This window comes from Scyliorhinus torazame, chromosome 20, assembly GCF_047496885.1.
Source record: "Scyliorhinus torazame isolate Kashiwa2021f chromosome 20, sScyTor2.1, whole genome shotgun sequence".
NCBI lineage: Eukaryota > Metazoa > Chordata > Chondrichthyes > Carcharhiniformes > Scyliorhinidae > Scyliorhinus > Scyliorhinus torazame.
The window spans coordinates 1,203,666-1,215,905 of record NC_092726.1 but is presented as its reverse complement, the minus strand read 5'-3'; the positions used below and the strand labels follow the sequence as shown (position 1 = coordinate 1,215,905).

At 46.4% G+C, this 12,240-nt stretch overlaps 1 protein-coding gene across 1 annotated transcript in view; it reads right to left on the bottom strand.

Annotated features, from left to right (window-relative positions):
* LOC140397062 (calcium-activated potassium channel subunit alpha-1-like) overlaps positions 1–12,240 on the bottom strand; it is a 109,664-nt gene that overhangs the window by 37,810 nt on the left and 59,614 nt on the right. Inside the window, exon 17 of the mRNA XM_072486094.1 lies at positions 10,750–10,834. Coding sequence (XP_072342195.1) covers positions 10,750–10,834 — 85 coding nt within the window. The remainder of the gene's footprint in view (positions 1–10,749; positions 10,835–12,240) is intronic.

Sequence of the window (12,240 nt, the reverse complement as noted above, 5' to 3'; positions counted from 1 at the left end):
TCACATTTTGAGTCTAAATGACTCATTGTCAAAGCAAAATGAGATGGTCAGATTCTTTATCAAAGAATCAAAGCAATACTTGTGCCTTGTAGATGGTGGACAGGCTTTGGGGAGTCAGGAGGTGAGTTACTCACAGCAGGATTCCTGGCCTTTAACCTGCCCTGGTAGCCACAGTATTAATGTGGCTAGTCCAGTTCAGTTTCTGATCAATGGTAACCCCCAGGATGTTGATTGTGGGGAATTTAGCGATGGTAATGCCATTGAATGTCAAGGGGCGATGGTTAGATCCTCTCTTGTAGGAGATGGTCATTGCCTGGCACTTGTGTGGTGCGAATGTAACTTGCCACTTGTCAGCTCAAGCCTGGATATTGTCCAGGTCTTGCTGCATTTGGACATGGACTGCTTCATTATCTGAGGAGTCGCAAATGGTGCTGAACATTGTGCAGTCATCTGCAAACATCTGGCAGTGTCTGTCTGGATCGTTAGTTGGAGGAGATTGATGGGTGATCTAATCAAAGGTGCTTTTGTAGTTAAAAGATGGTGTCCTATCCGGGTTTCACCTACACCAGGAGAAGTGTGACCCTGGTTCAGGAACCTAATCAGCAAGAGCCTGCTTTAGTCTACAGTACATGCTCCATGTATCTAAGTTGATCAGAATCAATGGATTCTTTGATAAAGAATCTGGGGCGTCATTCTCCGCTGGCGGGAGTCTCCGTTTTGCCAGCGCCCGGGCGTTTCCCGACGGCGTGGGGCTGCCCCACAATGGGAAACCCCATTGACCGGCCGGTGTTACGGAGACTCCCGCCGGCCGGTCGGGGCAGAAAAGTGGCGGGGCGGGTAGGAGAATTTCGCCCCAGAACATCACATTTTGCTTTGACAATGAGTCATTTAGACTGGAAACGTTAGCTCCCTTCTCTCCCAACAGACGCTGTCAGACTGGCTGAGATTGTCCAGCATTTCCTGTTTTTGTTTCAGATTCCAGCACCTGCAGTAATTTGCTTTTATTTTAGAATCCATGGAAAACTATTTGTCTGAGTGGGCTGATTTTCCAGGATTACAATCTGTGGGAAGCCTATCTTTTTCAGGAAGCTGAGGCTGGGATTTGGGATTCTCCATCCACCAAAGGTGGAAATGCTACACTTGCCTAATGTCTTGACAACGGTCAAGAGCGGACAAATTAGGCAAGCATGGACCTGCAAGTATCATCAGTGGTCACCTCTATAGCCATTAGGAATGGTTTCCTGATTGGCATTTACACAATATCCATCAAGGTATCATAACAGTTAACCTCAGTCTAATAACAGTGCAAAGAGATTGCAGATGGGGTCATGATCTAATTGAGCAGACCTGAGGCGAAGAGATTTAATGAAGACGTTTAAAAATCATGATGCAGAATGAAACTATTCCCTCTATTGAATAGCACGCATAGAGTCAATGGGCTGAATGGCCTCATTCTGTGCTGAACACCAGGGTCCAACGATCAATGCAAATACTCCCAGTGCAAAAGTGAGGGAGTGCTGTGCTGTTGGAGGTGCCATCTTTAGAATTACACGTTAAATAAACCCCATTTTCCCTTTCAGATCCCATGTACACAGGTTCAAAGAAGAACAGGGGCATTCTCCCCAGTGTCTTGCTCAATACTTACGCCTCAAGCAAAAGCAGATGCCGCTGTGGGATCTTGCTGTGCATACGTTGGTTGCCAGATTTCCTACGTTACAACAGACACCACACTCCAAAGTGTTTCATTGGCCGAGGAGTGGTTTGTGACAGAGGACTTTAATACATTTGTCTGCAGAAGAACGGTTCTTTCTCTCTCACTCCTGTCCCACGTTACCACTTGTTGTCAGACTTTAAAACACCACGCACCCTGGAGAATATAGGTCGCCCTCAGCCTGTGCAGTATGCCTGAACAAATTAATCCGCAGTATACTTGGTTTCTGATTTCAATACATGCCCCACCATTCGCCAAGTGGCTGAAGGTAGGTTCACTCTTCCCATGACTGTGCCTCATGGGTTAGTGTCAGCGAGACAAACACTTCTGCTGTGAAGTCCGATTCTGACGCAGATCCTTGCCAGTCAAATTGCCCCAGGGTATTAGTTAGTTGAAAACTTGACACCCTTCCCCCCCCCCATTCCCCTCTTCCTTCTTTATGCTCGATTATCTGAAGACACAGAATCTATTAACGCCACAGAAAAGTGTTTTGAAAGCGCTTCGAGGGGTTTCTGCAAGCCGTAGAAGGCAATGAGTGCCGATGGAAGATTTATTTTGTAGTCCTAATCTTTTCACTGAGTCATCGCTCAGACGCTTCTTGGTGACAGATCTTAATAATAATGACCCCTGGAGCAAGTTATGGTATCAGCCATAGAGATATTTATCAAAGTGTCAATCCAAGTAAATGAAATACCACAAGCAATAATGTTACATGTTTAAGGCAGCAATCGGTTGCTAAATGCGATTTGCTCTGTCTCCTGACTATTTTTTGGAAGGGCTGTACTGTGAGCTCCTCATCTGATTTATTGAGACAGAAAGTGAGACGCATTTTTTCCTGTCCTTTCCCACCCTGTTCCACACAAGCGAAGATTTACATTTGTACAGCGCCTTACACAGCCGCAGGACACTCCAGCATTTCACAACCAATGAGATACTGTTAAGTGTTGTAATGGAGGAAATGCAGCTTCCAATCAGGCCCCATAAGCAATGAGGGGATAATGACTACAACAGTCTGTTCGTGGTGTAAGTTGAGGGATAAATATTGACCAGGGCGCTATGGGGAGCTGTTGCGCTTTTCTTCCAAATAGTCCTTTATATGTCTTAGGATCTGTTGAAGACACACAGGATAGGCTGAACATCTCATTTGCAAGACAGCACCTTCAGCAGTGCAGTACCCCTAAGTGGGGCTTGAACCCACAATCCTCTTATTCAGAGGCTGGAGCTACCCCACTGAGCCACAGCAGCCATCTGAATGTGGACCCCAGCAATGTCCCAGCCAGCAAACGGTCAGGGTGCAGAACCTGCGCATTCAGAATCTGCCGTCATCTCTTTATATCAGCTGCTAATGTTAAGGAAGTGCTGCACTGTCAGAGGTACTGTCTTTTGGACGAGACTTTAACCAACGCCAAGCCTTTCCTCCCAACTGGACACTGCACTCCTTGAAGAACGGCAAGGAAGAGACCCTGGTCAACACTGTTCTCACAACCAGCAGGAAACAACCATCTTGTATGCTGTTTGTGCTACCTTGCGATGCACAAATTGGCTCTCACATTTTCCGACAAACTAGCAGTGACTTTTCTGAAAAAAACTTAATTGGCTGTGGGAATGGCTTTGGGAAGTATCGATGTTGTGAAACATGCTTTTGAAATGTGCGTTATTTATTTAAAATGTTATATCTGGATACACTTCCTGTTATGTTGCTGCCTGTAGAATGGTAATTTTCTGTGTCAACGTGTCACAGTGCAATAGCATCCACCTGCCAGTAGTGGGACCTGGTGCCTCACTTGTGCATCCCACAGTTACAGTATCTTCAGGCCTCTGCCCCAACCAATTCTGCTGTGAGTTTTACTGTTTAACAACAAATAAATATTGGACAGGCTAGGGCAGTTTTCTCTCATTTAGGTACGACTGAGGGTGACTTGAGTGAGGTCTTTAAAAACAATCGAGTAGAGGTGGGAAAGATGTTTCCACTTGTGTGGGAGACCAAAACTAGAGGCCATAAGTATCAAATCATCATTAATAATCCAATAGAGAAATCAGGAGAAACTTGTTTACCCAGTGAGTACTCACCACTGGTACTTACCACAGGGAGTATAGTCAAGGTGAAATGAAATGTACAGGTGCATTTAAGGGAAGCAAGATAAACATATGAGGGAGAAAAAAATAGAAGGGTATTTTAATAAGCACACAGGGTGTCCATGGTGAGACATGGTGAGTAAAAATAAGAACAAAGATTTATTTACAAACAATATATATACACTTCCCGCTAGACCCCGAGCAGGTTCCTGCTTGACTGGTGCCTTACTGGCTGACCTTATATACACTGCATAATTGAGATACCCCACCCCTAGCGGGGGAGCTCGTCCTCCGCAAGGAGCACGGAAAGACAAGGGCCTGTTCTGTGCTGTATTTTCTATGTTCTATGTTCTATTCCCACCCCGTAGGTCCCATGCGGGATATTACATATACGTTGGTCTGGGTTAGAGGTTGGGAGGAGACTCATATGGAACGTAGACGCCAGCACAGACCAGCTTGGCCGAGCGGCCTCTTTCTCTGCTGCCACTTCTCTGTAAATCAGAGCTTATACAAAAAGGACAGGGTGCCTCACTTCTTGGAGATTGGATTACTTCAGAGCACCTAGGCCCAGTTATGTGTATTTATGTAAAGCCCTATGCTTTTTTCATGGATGGAACGATCTGTCTGGACTGTACGCAGAACAATACTTTTCACTGGATCTCGGTACATGTGACAATAAACAAATCCAATCCAATCCAAGTCCCTTCCTTCACCTGATGGCTACACTTGGCTTCGGCTGTCAGAGGCATAATGCTGTGGGAGGTCATTCTGAAAGGTGAAGTTCGAAATGCTGGTGCAGATTGGTGAATGGTTTCACGCAGCTCCCATCTCTGATTCTTCAAGAGGAGACTCATTTCTTGTTTTCTCCATGAGAAAAAGTTAAAGGTGCAAAGTACTGGTGGAAAAACTTATGAGGAAAGAATGAGTCTGGAACTTACTCCTGCAACAAATAGCCTTCATAACTCATTTCCCTCTTTACAAAAGAATGCCAGTTCATCTTTCACTGATGAGTTATTTGTATTTAGTAAGTCAAGTGATTCTCATTTTTCAGAGCTTTGCACTTTATATCGAGCAATAAATCAGCTACAATTGCAGCGTCCTCCAACTAGCTCTAAGGGATGAGGCCTAATTGGGAATGGTCAATGGCCAATTCCCAGGAGATAGGCAGACAATATATCACCAAGGCTATACTGGCCTTGTAGATCTACCAGAATGAGACTGGGACAATAAGTTTACTCGGCTGCTATTCCTTTAGCTTCAGAAGGTGGGGCATGTAAGTGGGCAAAATGAAAAGTAAATTCAAGTGGTAAAAAACTACTGCCTCAAGGTAGGGGGTGGAAAGTCCAGACCAAGGGAGCCAGACCTTAAAATTAGACCTAGTCTACTCAGGGGTGATGTCAAGAAACACACAAAAGGTAGTGAAAACCTTGCCGGAATATACGTACAACCAACGATGCAGGTGGAACCTGCAGTGAAAGAGGATGGAATGAGGGAGAGGTGAGGCCAATACTTTAATGAGTGAATGACGAAAACCCAAGAACAAAGGCAGACAAGTTATCTGCAAGTCAAAGAATGGTAACCAGTGATCTGGAAGAAATCAGAACAGTACTAAAAGGAATGAGAAATGACAAAGCAAAGGTACTGGATGAGGTGTCAGCGGAAGTGTAGACCTGCCTAGGGATCCAGGTCCAAAACAAGCTACTCAATTGTGTTATGATAAGAGAAAAAGTCTGAAGGGCATACAGGTAAAGCATACTGGTACCACTATTGAAATGAAAAGGAGACGTTGAAGATCGCAAGGAATTAAACTCCTGTCACAAATCCGAGATATAAAGGGGAGTCATATACCAGACACTGGGAAAAATAGTGGAAATCTATGAAGGTTATTCCAGAAGAAACACCACTGATGTCTTTCTTATTTTGAGACCAGTGATAATGCATTTTGGAAGGTCTAATGCAGGTAGGGAATATACAGTGAATGGTAGAACCCTCAAGAGTCAGAGAGATCTAGGTGTACAGGTCCACAGGTCACTGAAAGGGGCAACACAGATGGAGAAGGTAGTCAAGAAGCCATACAGCATGCTTGCCTTCATTTACTGGGGCATTGAGTATAAAAATTGGCAAGTCATGTTGCGGCTGTATAGAACCTTAGGCCACACTTGGAGTATAGTGTTCAATTCTGGTCGCCACACTACCAGAAGGCTTTAGAGAGGGTGCAGAAGAGATTTACCAGGATGTTGCCTGGTATGGAGGGCATTAGCTATGAGGAGCGGTTGAATAAACTCGGTTTGTTCTCACTGGAACAACGGACGTTGAGGGGCGACCTGATAGAGGTCTACAAAATTATGAGGGGCATAGACAGAGTGGATAGTCAGAGGCTTTTCCCCAGGGTAGAGGGGTCAATTGCTAGGGGGCATAGGTCTAAGGTGCAAGGGGCAAAGTTTAGAGGAGATGGACGAGGCAAGTTTTTTTACACAGAGGGTAGTGGGTGCCTGGAACTCGCTGCCGGAGGAGGTGGAGGAAGCAGGGACGATAGTGACATTTAAGGGGCATCTTGACAAATACATGAATAGGATGGGAATAGAGGGATACGGACCCAGGAAGTGTAGAAGATTTTAGTTTAGACGGGCAGCATGGTTGGCGCAGGCTTCGAGGGCCGAAGGGCCTGTTCCTGTGCTGTACTTTTCTTTGTTCTTTGTTTGTTCTTTGATGGAGAAATATTGGGAGTCCCAATGCAACACAAAGATTGTATTCATCACTTAAGAGAAGGTTTCTGATTGAGTGTCTAGTGAGGAAGTCTGGAGTTATGCTGGAATTTATGGAGTCTCCTATTACAGGAGAGATAGAAGGAGTGGCAGACATGAGTAAGATGCAGAGATGGTGTGGAGAGTGAGAGTTTCAAAGTTGGTTTGCATCAGGTATTGGCACTGAAGAATTTGGGAGAGACAGTGGTGTCGTTGGACAAGCAATCCAAAGGCCCAGACTAACAAAGAAGAAAGAACAATACAGCACAGGAACAAGCCCTTCGGACCTCCAAGCCTGCGCCGACCATGGTACCTGCCTAAACTAAAACCGTCTGCACTTACAGAGTCCGTATCCTTCCGTTCCCACCCCATTCATATAATTGTCTGGGGACATGAGTCCATATCGTACCATGGCAGCTGGTGGAATTTAAATTCAGTTAATAAATCTGGAAGATAAGATGCAGAGATAAGATGGGGAGAAAGCAGGATTAGGCTGTTGAGTTGGATGATCAGCCATGATCGTGATGAATGGTGGAGCAGGCTCGAAGGGCCAAAAGGCCTCCTCCTGCTCCTATCTTCTATGTATCTATAAAGCTGATCTCAGTAATGCGACCATGAAACTATCATCGGTAATCGTAAAAAACGTTTAGGGAAGGGAATCTGCCATCCTTACCCAGTCTGGCCTACATGTGACTCCAGACCCACAGCAATGTGGGTGACACAACTGCCCTCTGAAATCGCCCAGCAAGCCTGTCAGTTCAAGGCACTTAGGGAAGGGCAACAAATACTGGCCTGGCTAGTGGCGCCTTCATCCCATAAAAGATTAAAGGAAGAAAAGGACTGGAGAGGACCATGGAAGACACAGGTATGAAGCTCAGAGGACCCCAAAGACCCAATTTATGGATTGCCAGTTTGACCTTCGGGAAAAGGATCATTGGAAAGATTATGGATGAAAACCCGGAAAAAGAGCAGTTTCAATAACCAGGGGCAGTGGTTGCAGAAGATGGAAATATGGGAATGGAAATTAAGCAATGGTTTCATTCTGGGAGGGCTGCGCTAATTCAAAGCAATTCAGTGGACTATGATGTGATAGAGAAGTATAATTGACACTGAAAGAAAGAATCTACAAGGCGATTTTACAGGATGTGGGCTTCGCTCGTTAGGCCAGCATTTATTGCCCACCCAGCCCAGTGGTCACTTCTACCGATACTGTCAGGGACAGATGTATCTGCAGCAGGCACGTTGGTGAGGATCAGGTCAAGTATGTTTTTCCCTCTTGTTGGTTCCCTCACCACCTGCGGCAGTCCCAGTCCAGCAGCTTTAGGACCCGGCCAGCTCGGTCTGTGGTGGTCCTACCGAGCCACTCGTGGTGATGGACATTGAAGTCCCCCCACCCAGAGCATATTCTGTGCCCTTGCCACCCTCAGTGCTTCCTCCAAGTGGTGTTCAACATGGAGGAGTACTGATTCATCAGCTGATGGCGGCCAGTATGTGGTGATCAGCAGGAGGTTTCGTTGCCCATGTTTAAACTGAAGCCATGTATCGGTGTTGAGGATTCCCAGGGCAACTCCTCCCGACTGTGTGCCACTGTGCTCCACCTGTGCTGGGTCTGCCCTGCCGGTGAGACAGGACACACCCAGGAATGGCGAGGGTGGTGTCGGGGACATTGTCTGGAAGGTATGATTCTGTGAGTGTGACTATGTCAGGCTGTTGCTTGGCTAGTCTGTGAGAAGCTCTCTCAACATTGGCTCAAGCCCCCAGATGTTAGTGAGGAGGACTTTGCAGGGTTGGCAGCGCTGGGTTTGTCGTTGTCGTTTCCGGTGCCTGGGTCGATGCCGGGTGGTCCATCCGGTTTCATTCCTTTTTTATTGTGTTTTCGTAGCGGTTGAATACAACTGAGTGACTTGCTAGGCCATTTCAGAGGGTATTTCAGAGTTAACCACATTGCTGTGGGTCTGGAGTCACAGGTAGGCCAGACCAGGTAAGGACGGCAGATTTCCTTCCCTAAAAGGACATTAGTGAACCAGATGGGTTTTTACGACAATCGACAGATGTTTTATTGAGTTTAAATTCCACCACCTGCCGTGGTGGGATTTGAACCTGTGTCCCCGGATCATTATCCTGGGTCTCTGGGTTACTAGTCCAGTGACAATACCACTGCACACCCCCCTGCCCTTTTTGCCTTGTTATAAATGCAGGAAATTGGACAACATCAAGAAGAGGAACAACAACTGGATACTAATGAATTGTGGCTGTTGAGAGGGAAGTGTGGAGTGATGAGAAAGAACAAGATCAGGAACCAGCACCTCCGGTGAAGATTATGGAAACATCAAAAAAATTAATCAAGCAGAGGTTGAAACGATAGGGTTATCTTTTTTGGAGCAAGAGGAAATGAGTGCTGGAGGTGCCAGAAAGAAGGAGAAAAGAAAGGCTGACAGTCAGATAGAAAGATGCGATGGGAAGAAAGGTAAATACAGTGGGATTGGAAGAGGGGTAGTTGGAAAAGGATGATCAATTAAAGTAAAATAGGAAAAGTCAAAAAAACCCTGAAGAGTAGGTCCATCCATGTCTTACTTTCCTGTTAATCTCCCGCACTCCTGATTTTGGATCAACCTGAAATCACTATTTGGGGACTAAGAAACGGGCGCTGCGGTAGGAGAGTTAGGGTACGAGAGGAACGCAGAAGGGGAGGGATGGAGAGGTTAATAGAGGGAGAACTGGAGTGGAGTGGGGGGGGGGGGGGGGGGGGGGGAAGACAAGCGAGAGGCTGGGGGGGAATTGAATTTGAATGGGAGATTGTGAGGAGGCGGGAGGGGAGGCAAAATATGAGAGGGGGCTAGGACTGGAGTGGGGGGAGGGGAGGGGGAATAAGACTGGAGAGGGAGGTATGGGGGATTGTGTCTCAATTCCAAACTGTGTTCTGTTTCCCTTTCTGATGGAGTGTTTTTCAGCCTCCACGAATGTGTTCCAAATAATGTGTCATTGCTGGCAGGCGCCCGTTGTAAATTCTATTAGTTAGGGATATTTGACATCAAACCCATTGTAAGCTTGTCATGAAAAATACTGTTCACAATGGATTGTGGCAGGACTGCTGTCTGCACTGGGAGCTGACGACAATAAGCAGATTCAATATGAAGTATTTCTGCTCTCCACATCAGTATTTAGGCAAATTATGCGCCTCGCAGCTCTTGAGGATGAATAAAGAGTGCTATAGAACCCACTTTTAATTTGACAATGGACAGTACATTTTAGTAGACAGCTTTCTGTGTCGGCTATGGTCAGTGGGAAGCACTGTTACCTCTGCGTCAGAAGATTGTAGGTTCAAGTCCCACTCCACAGGCTTCAGCACACAATCCAGGCCGACTCTTATGCCAGTGCTTGTATCCTGCACGCTGCGTGACTTGGAAAACCTTCCCAAGAAGGAGGCCACACCCGTATGAGGCTCAGAAAGTAGTGGTTAGGGGGAAACCTCTACGTTTCTGACATAGTCCATTGCACACGGTGTGATCCAGGCAAGCTGGAGATTCCCAGTGCAGGATAGGGAAAGAGATTACACAAAGGTGGAAGTTAACTCGGGCACTGAAAGAAGAGACAAACAAAGCTAGGAGGACAGAGATGTTGTGCAGATTTGACATCGGGGGTGATACTAAGTTTGGTGACACCTTAAGGCAGCCTGTGAAGCAGTGGTGCTCTGTTGCTGTCGCTGGGTACAGCTGGAATGCACAGGGTGTTCAGGGACGGAGGAATACTGGAAGGAGAGGTTGAAATCCCGCATGTGGATCGTTGGTAAAGGCATCGGAGAGAAGGCATTGTTGGGGAAAGAGGCACGATCTTCGTGGGAAAAATTGGAAACCCTCCTGTGAAAGCCCGAGTTCCAATGAGACCAGTTTGATGAGAAGTTGTTTTGAATGGCGTCTGTAACTTGGTTTCAGAATGGGGTGTGTCTGACCACATTTCATCCAGTGGTTTACAGGGACTGTGTACCTTACTGAACACATTAGCGTAGAAGATTTTGTAGCTTGTGTTATCTTTCTAACTCTGTACAGATCTGTAAAGATACAGCTGAGGTTCAGCCTCTATTTCTGGGAGATGGGGGGATGGAGATTTATGGGGAAGTGCGGGTGAATGTGAGTCGGAAGGGCATCGGACCAGGGTTAAGGGTTGGATAACAGTGCTCCTGGTGCAGCTTTAAATGGTGGGGATGGGTGACTGACTTACTTTCCCTGTGATTGGTTGTCCTTTGTCACTCCTCCCAGCGACATTCTACTGTTCGGAGAGTAATACATCGCCTCAGGGTCATGTGCTGGAAAGGAACAGAAACGACAAAGAGAATCAGGAAGCCAACAGAAAACCCAAGGATCGAGAACAGAACCAACATATTCCCATTGTTTGGAACTCTCATTCCTAAGCAGAGGTGTCTCTCTGAATTAATCTCCAGACTGGAGCTCCATCATTTATAATTTATACGCTCTCCAGGTCAGAAACTGATTGCTAAATTAGTTCCCAATTGAAATGAATCCGTGATCCGTCTTTAAAGTTTTGAGTGTAATGACTGTTGCTGTACAGGGAAGATCAGCAGCTATTGTGCATGGCACGATCCCATACATGGCATCGTGACGATAGCCTTGAGATTTAGTTGAGACCCCTCTTCTTCCTGTCCACACGGACAGGATCTTTAGCAGAGAGGGCAGAGTGAGCCTCATCTCTCAGCACATCAGTCTCTCAGGCCAAGAGCAGATGGCCAGAGAACTGAATATGATGACCTAGTTCAGAGCAGGGACTGGATTTTATGGAATGCCGGATTGCCTGCTCCTCCCCACCCTGAGAAAGCCGGCTGTCCCGCTATTTTACCCTTGACATTGTATTAATTGCCTAAGATAGAGACTTTGCCCCATTCTGGAGGTGCAGGTCCCACCCGAGAACATTGCTGGCCAATTCAATTGTCAGCCAGCTCTGTAACCCCAGAAGCACCAAGTACAAGTGGTGGTCACTGCTAAAACTACAGCCTGAAAAAGAGAAGGCTTTTATGGGATACGTTGACGATGGTGGGTGTTCTGCTCACCCTTGGGTCTATTCAGGCCCTTACGGGTGTTGCTAACTTTTGGTTGGCTCTTAAATCGTCATTTGCTCTGTTTGTTTAACCTTTGCTCGAGAGTCACCAGGTATCTTTATGATACCGCCACGAGGTTCAAGTACAAGTAATGATCAATAACTCAACACACCAATTAGTAAGATTCAAATCAAAACACATTTATTATACTCAGTAAATCACTACTCATGCACAAACTCTACTTTCTAAGCTATTCCTATTACTAAAAGGCCTATACTTAGCTTCGGACTGGCCCACCAGGTCAGGGGAACAAATGGCCTTTTGTTCAGGTCCCGAGTCTGCAGGATTCAAAAGCTGGTATGGACTGGTAGCTAGGAGCGCCTATCTCGTAGCGAGCGTTAACTGGAGACTTACTTGCTTGGCGGCAACAAGACAGGTCACTGTCACAGGTTGATTCAAGTTGCTGAGTGACCCTGCTAAAGAAGGATGATTTGAACTTGGGGGCTTTACTTTATAGTCTCCAGAGGCTTACCGCCCTTCGGGGCGGACCCCGTACCTGGTTCCAAGTGATTGGACTACTTGGATCGATTTCTCCAATGCTGGAGCGGTTCCCTGATCACTGGGCGGTCCCTAAGTGTCCGTTGCCTTACTTTGTCTTG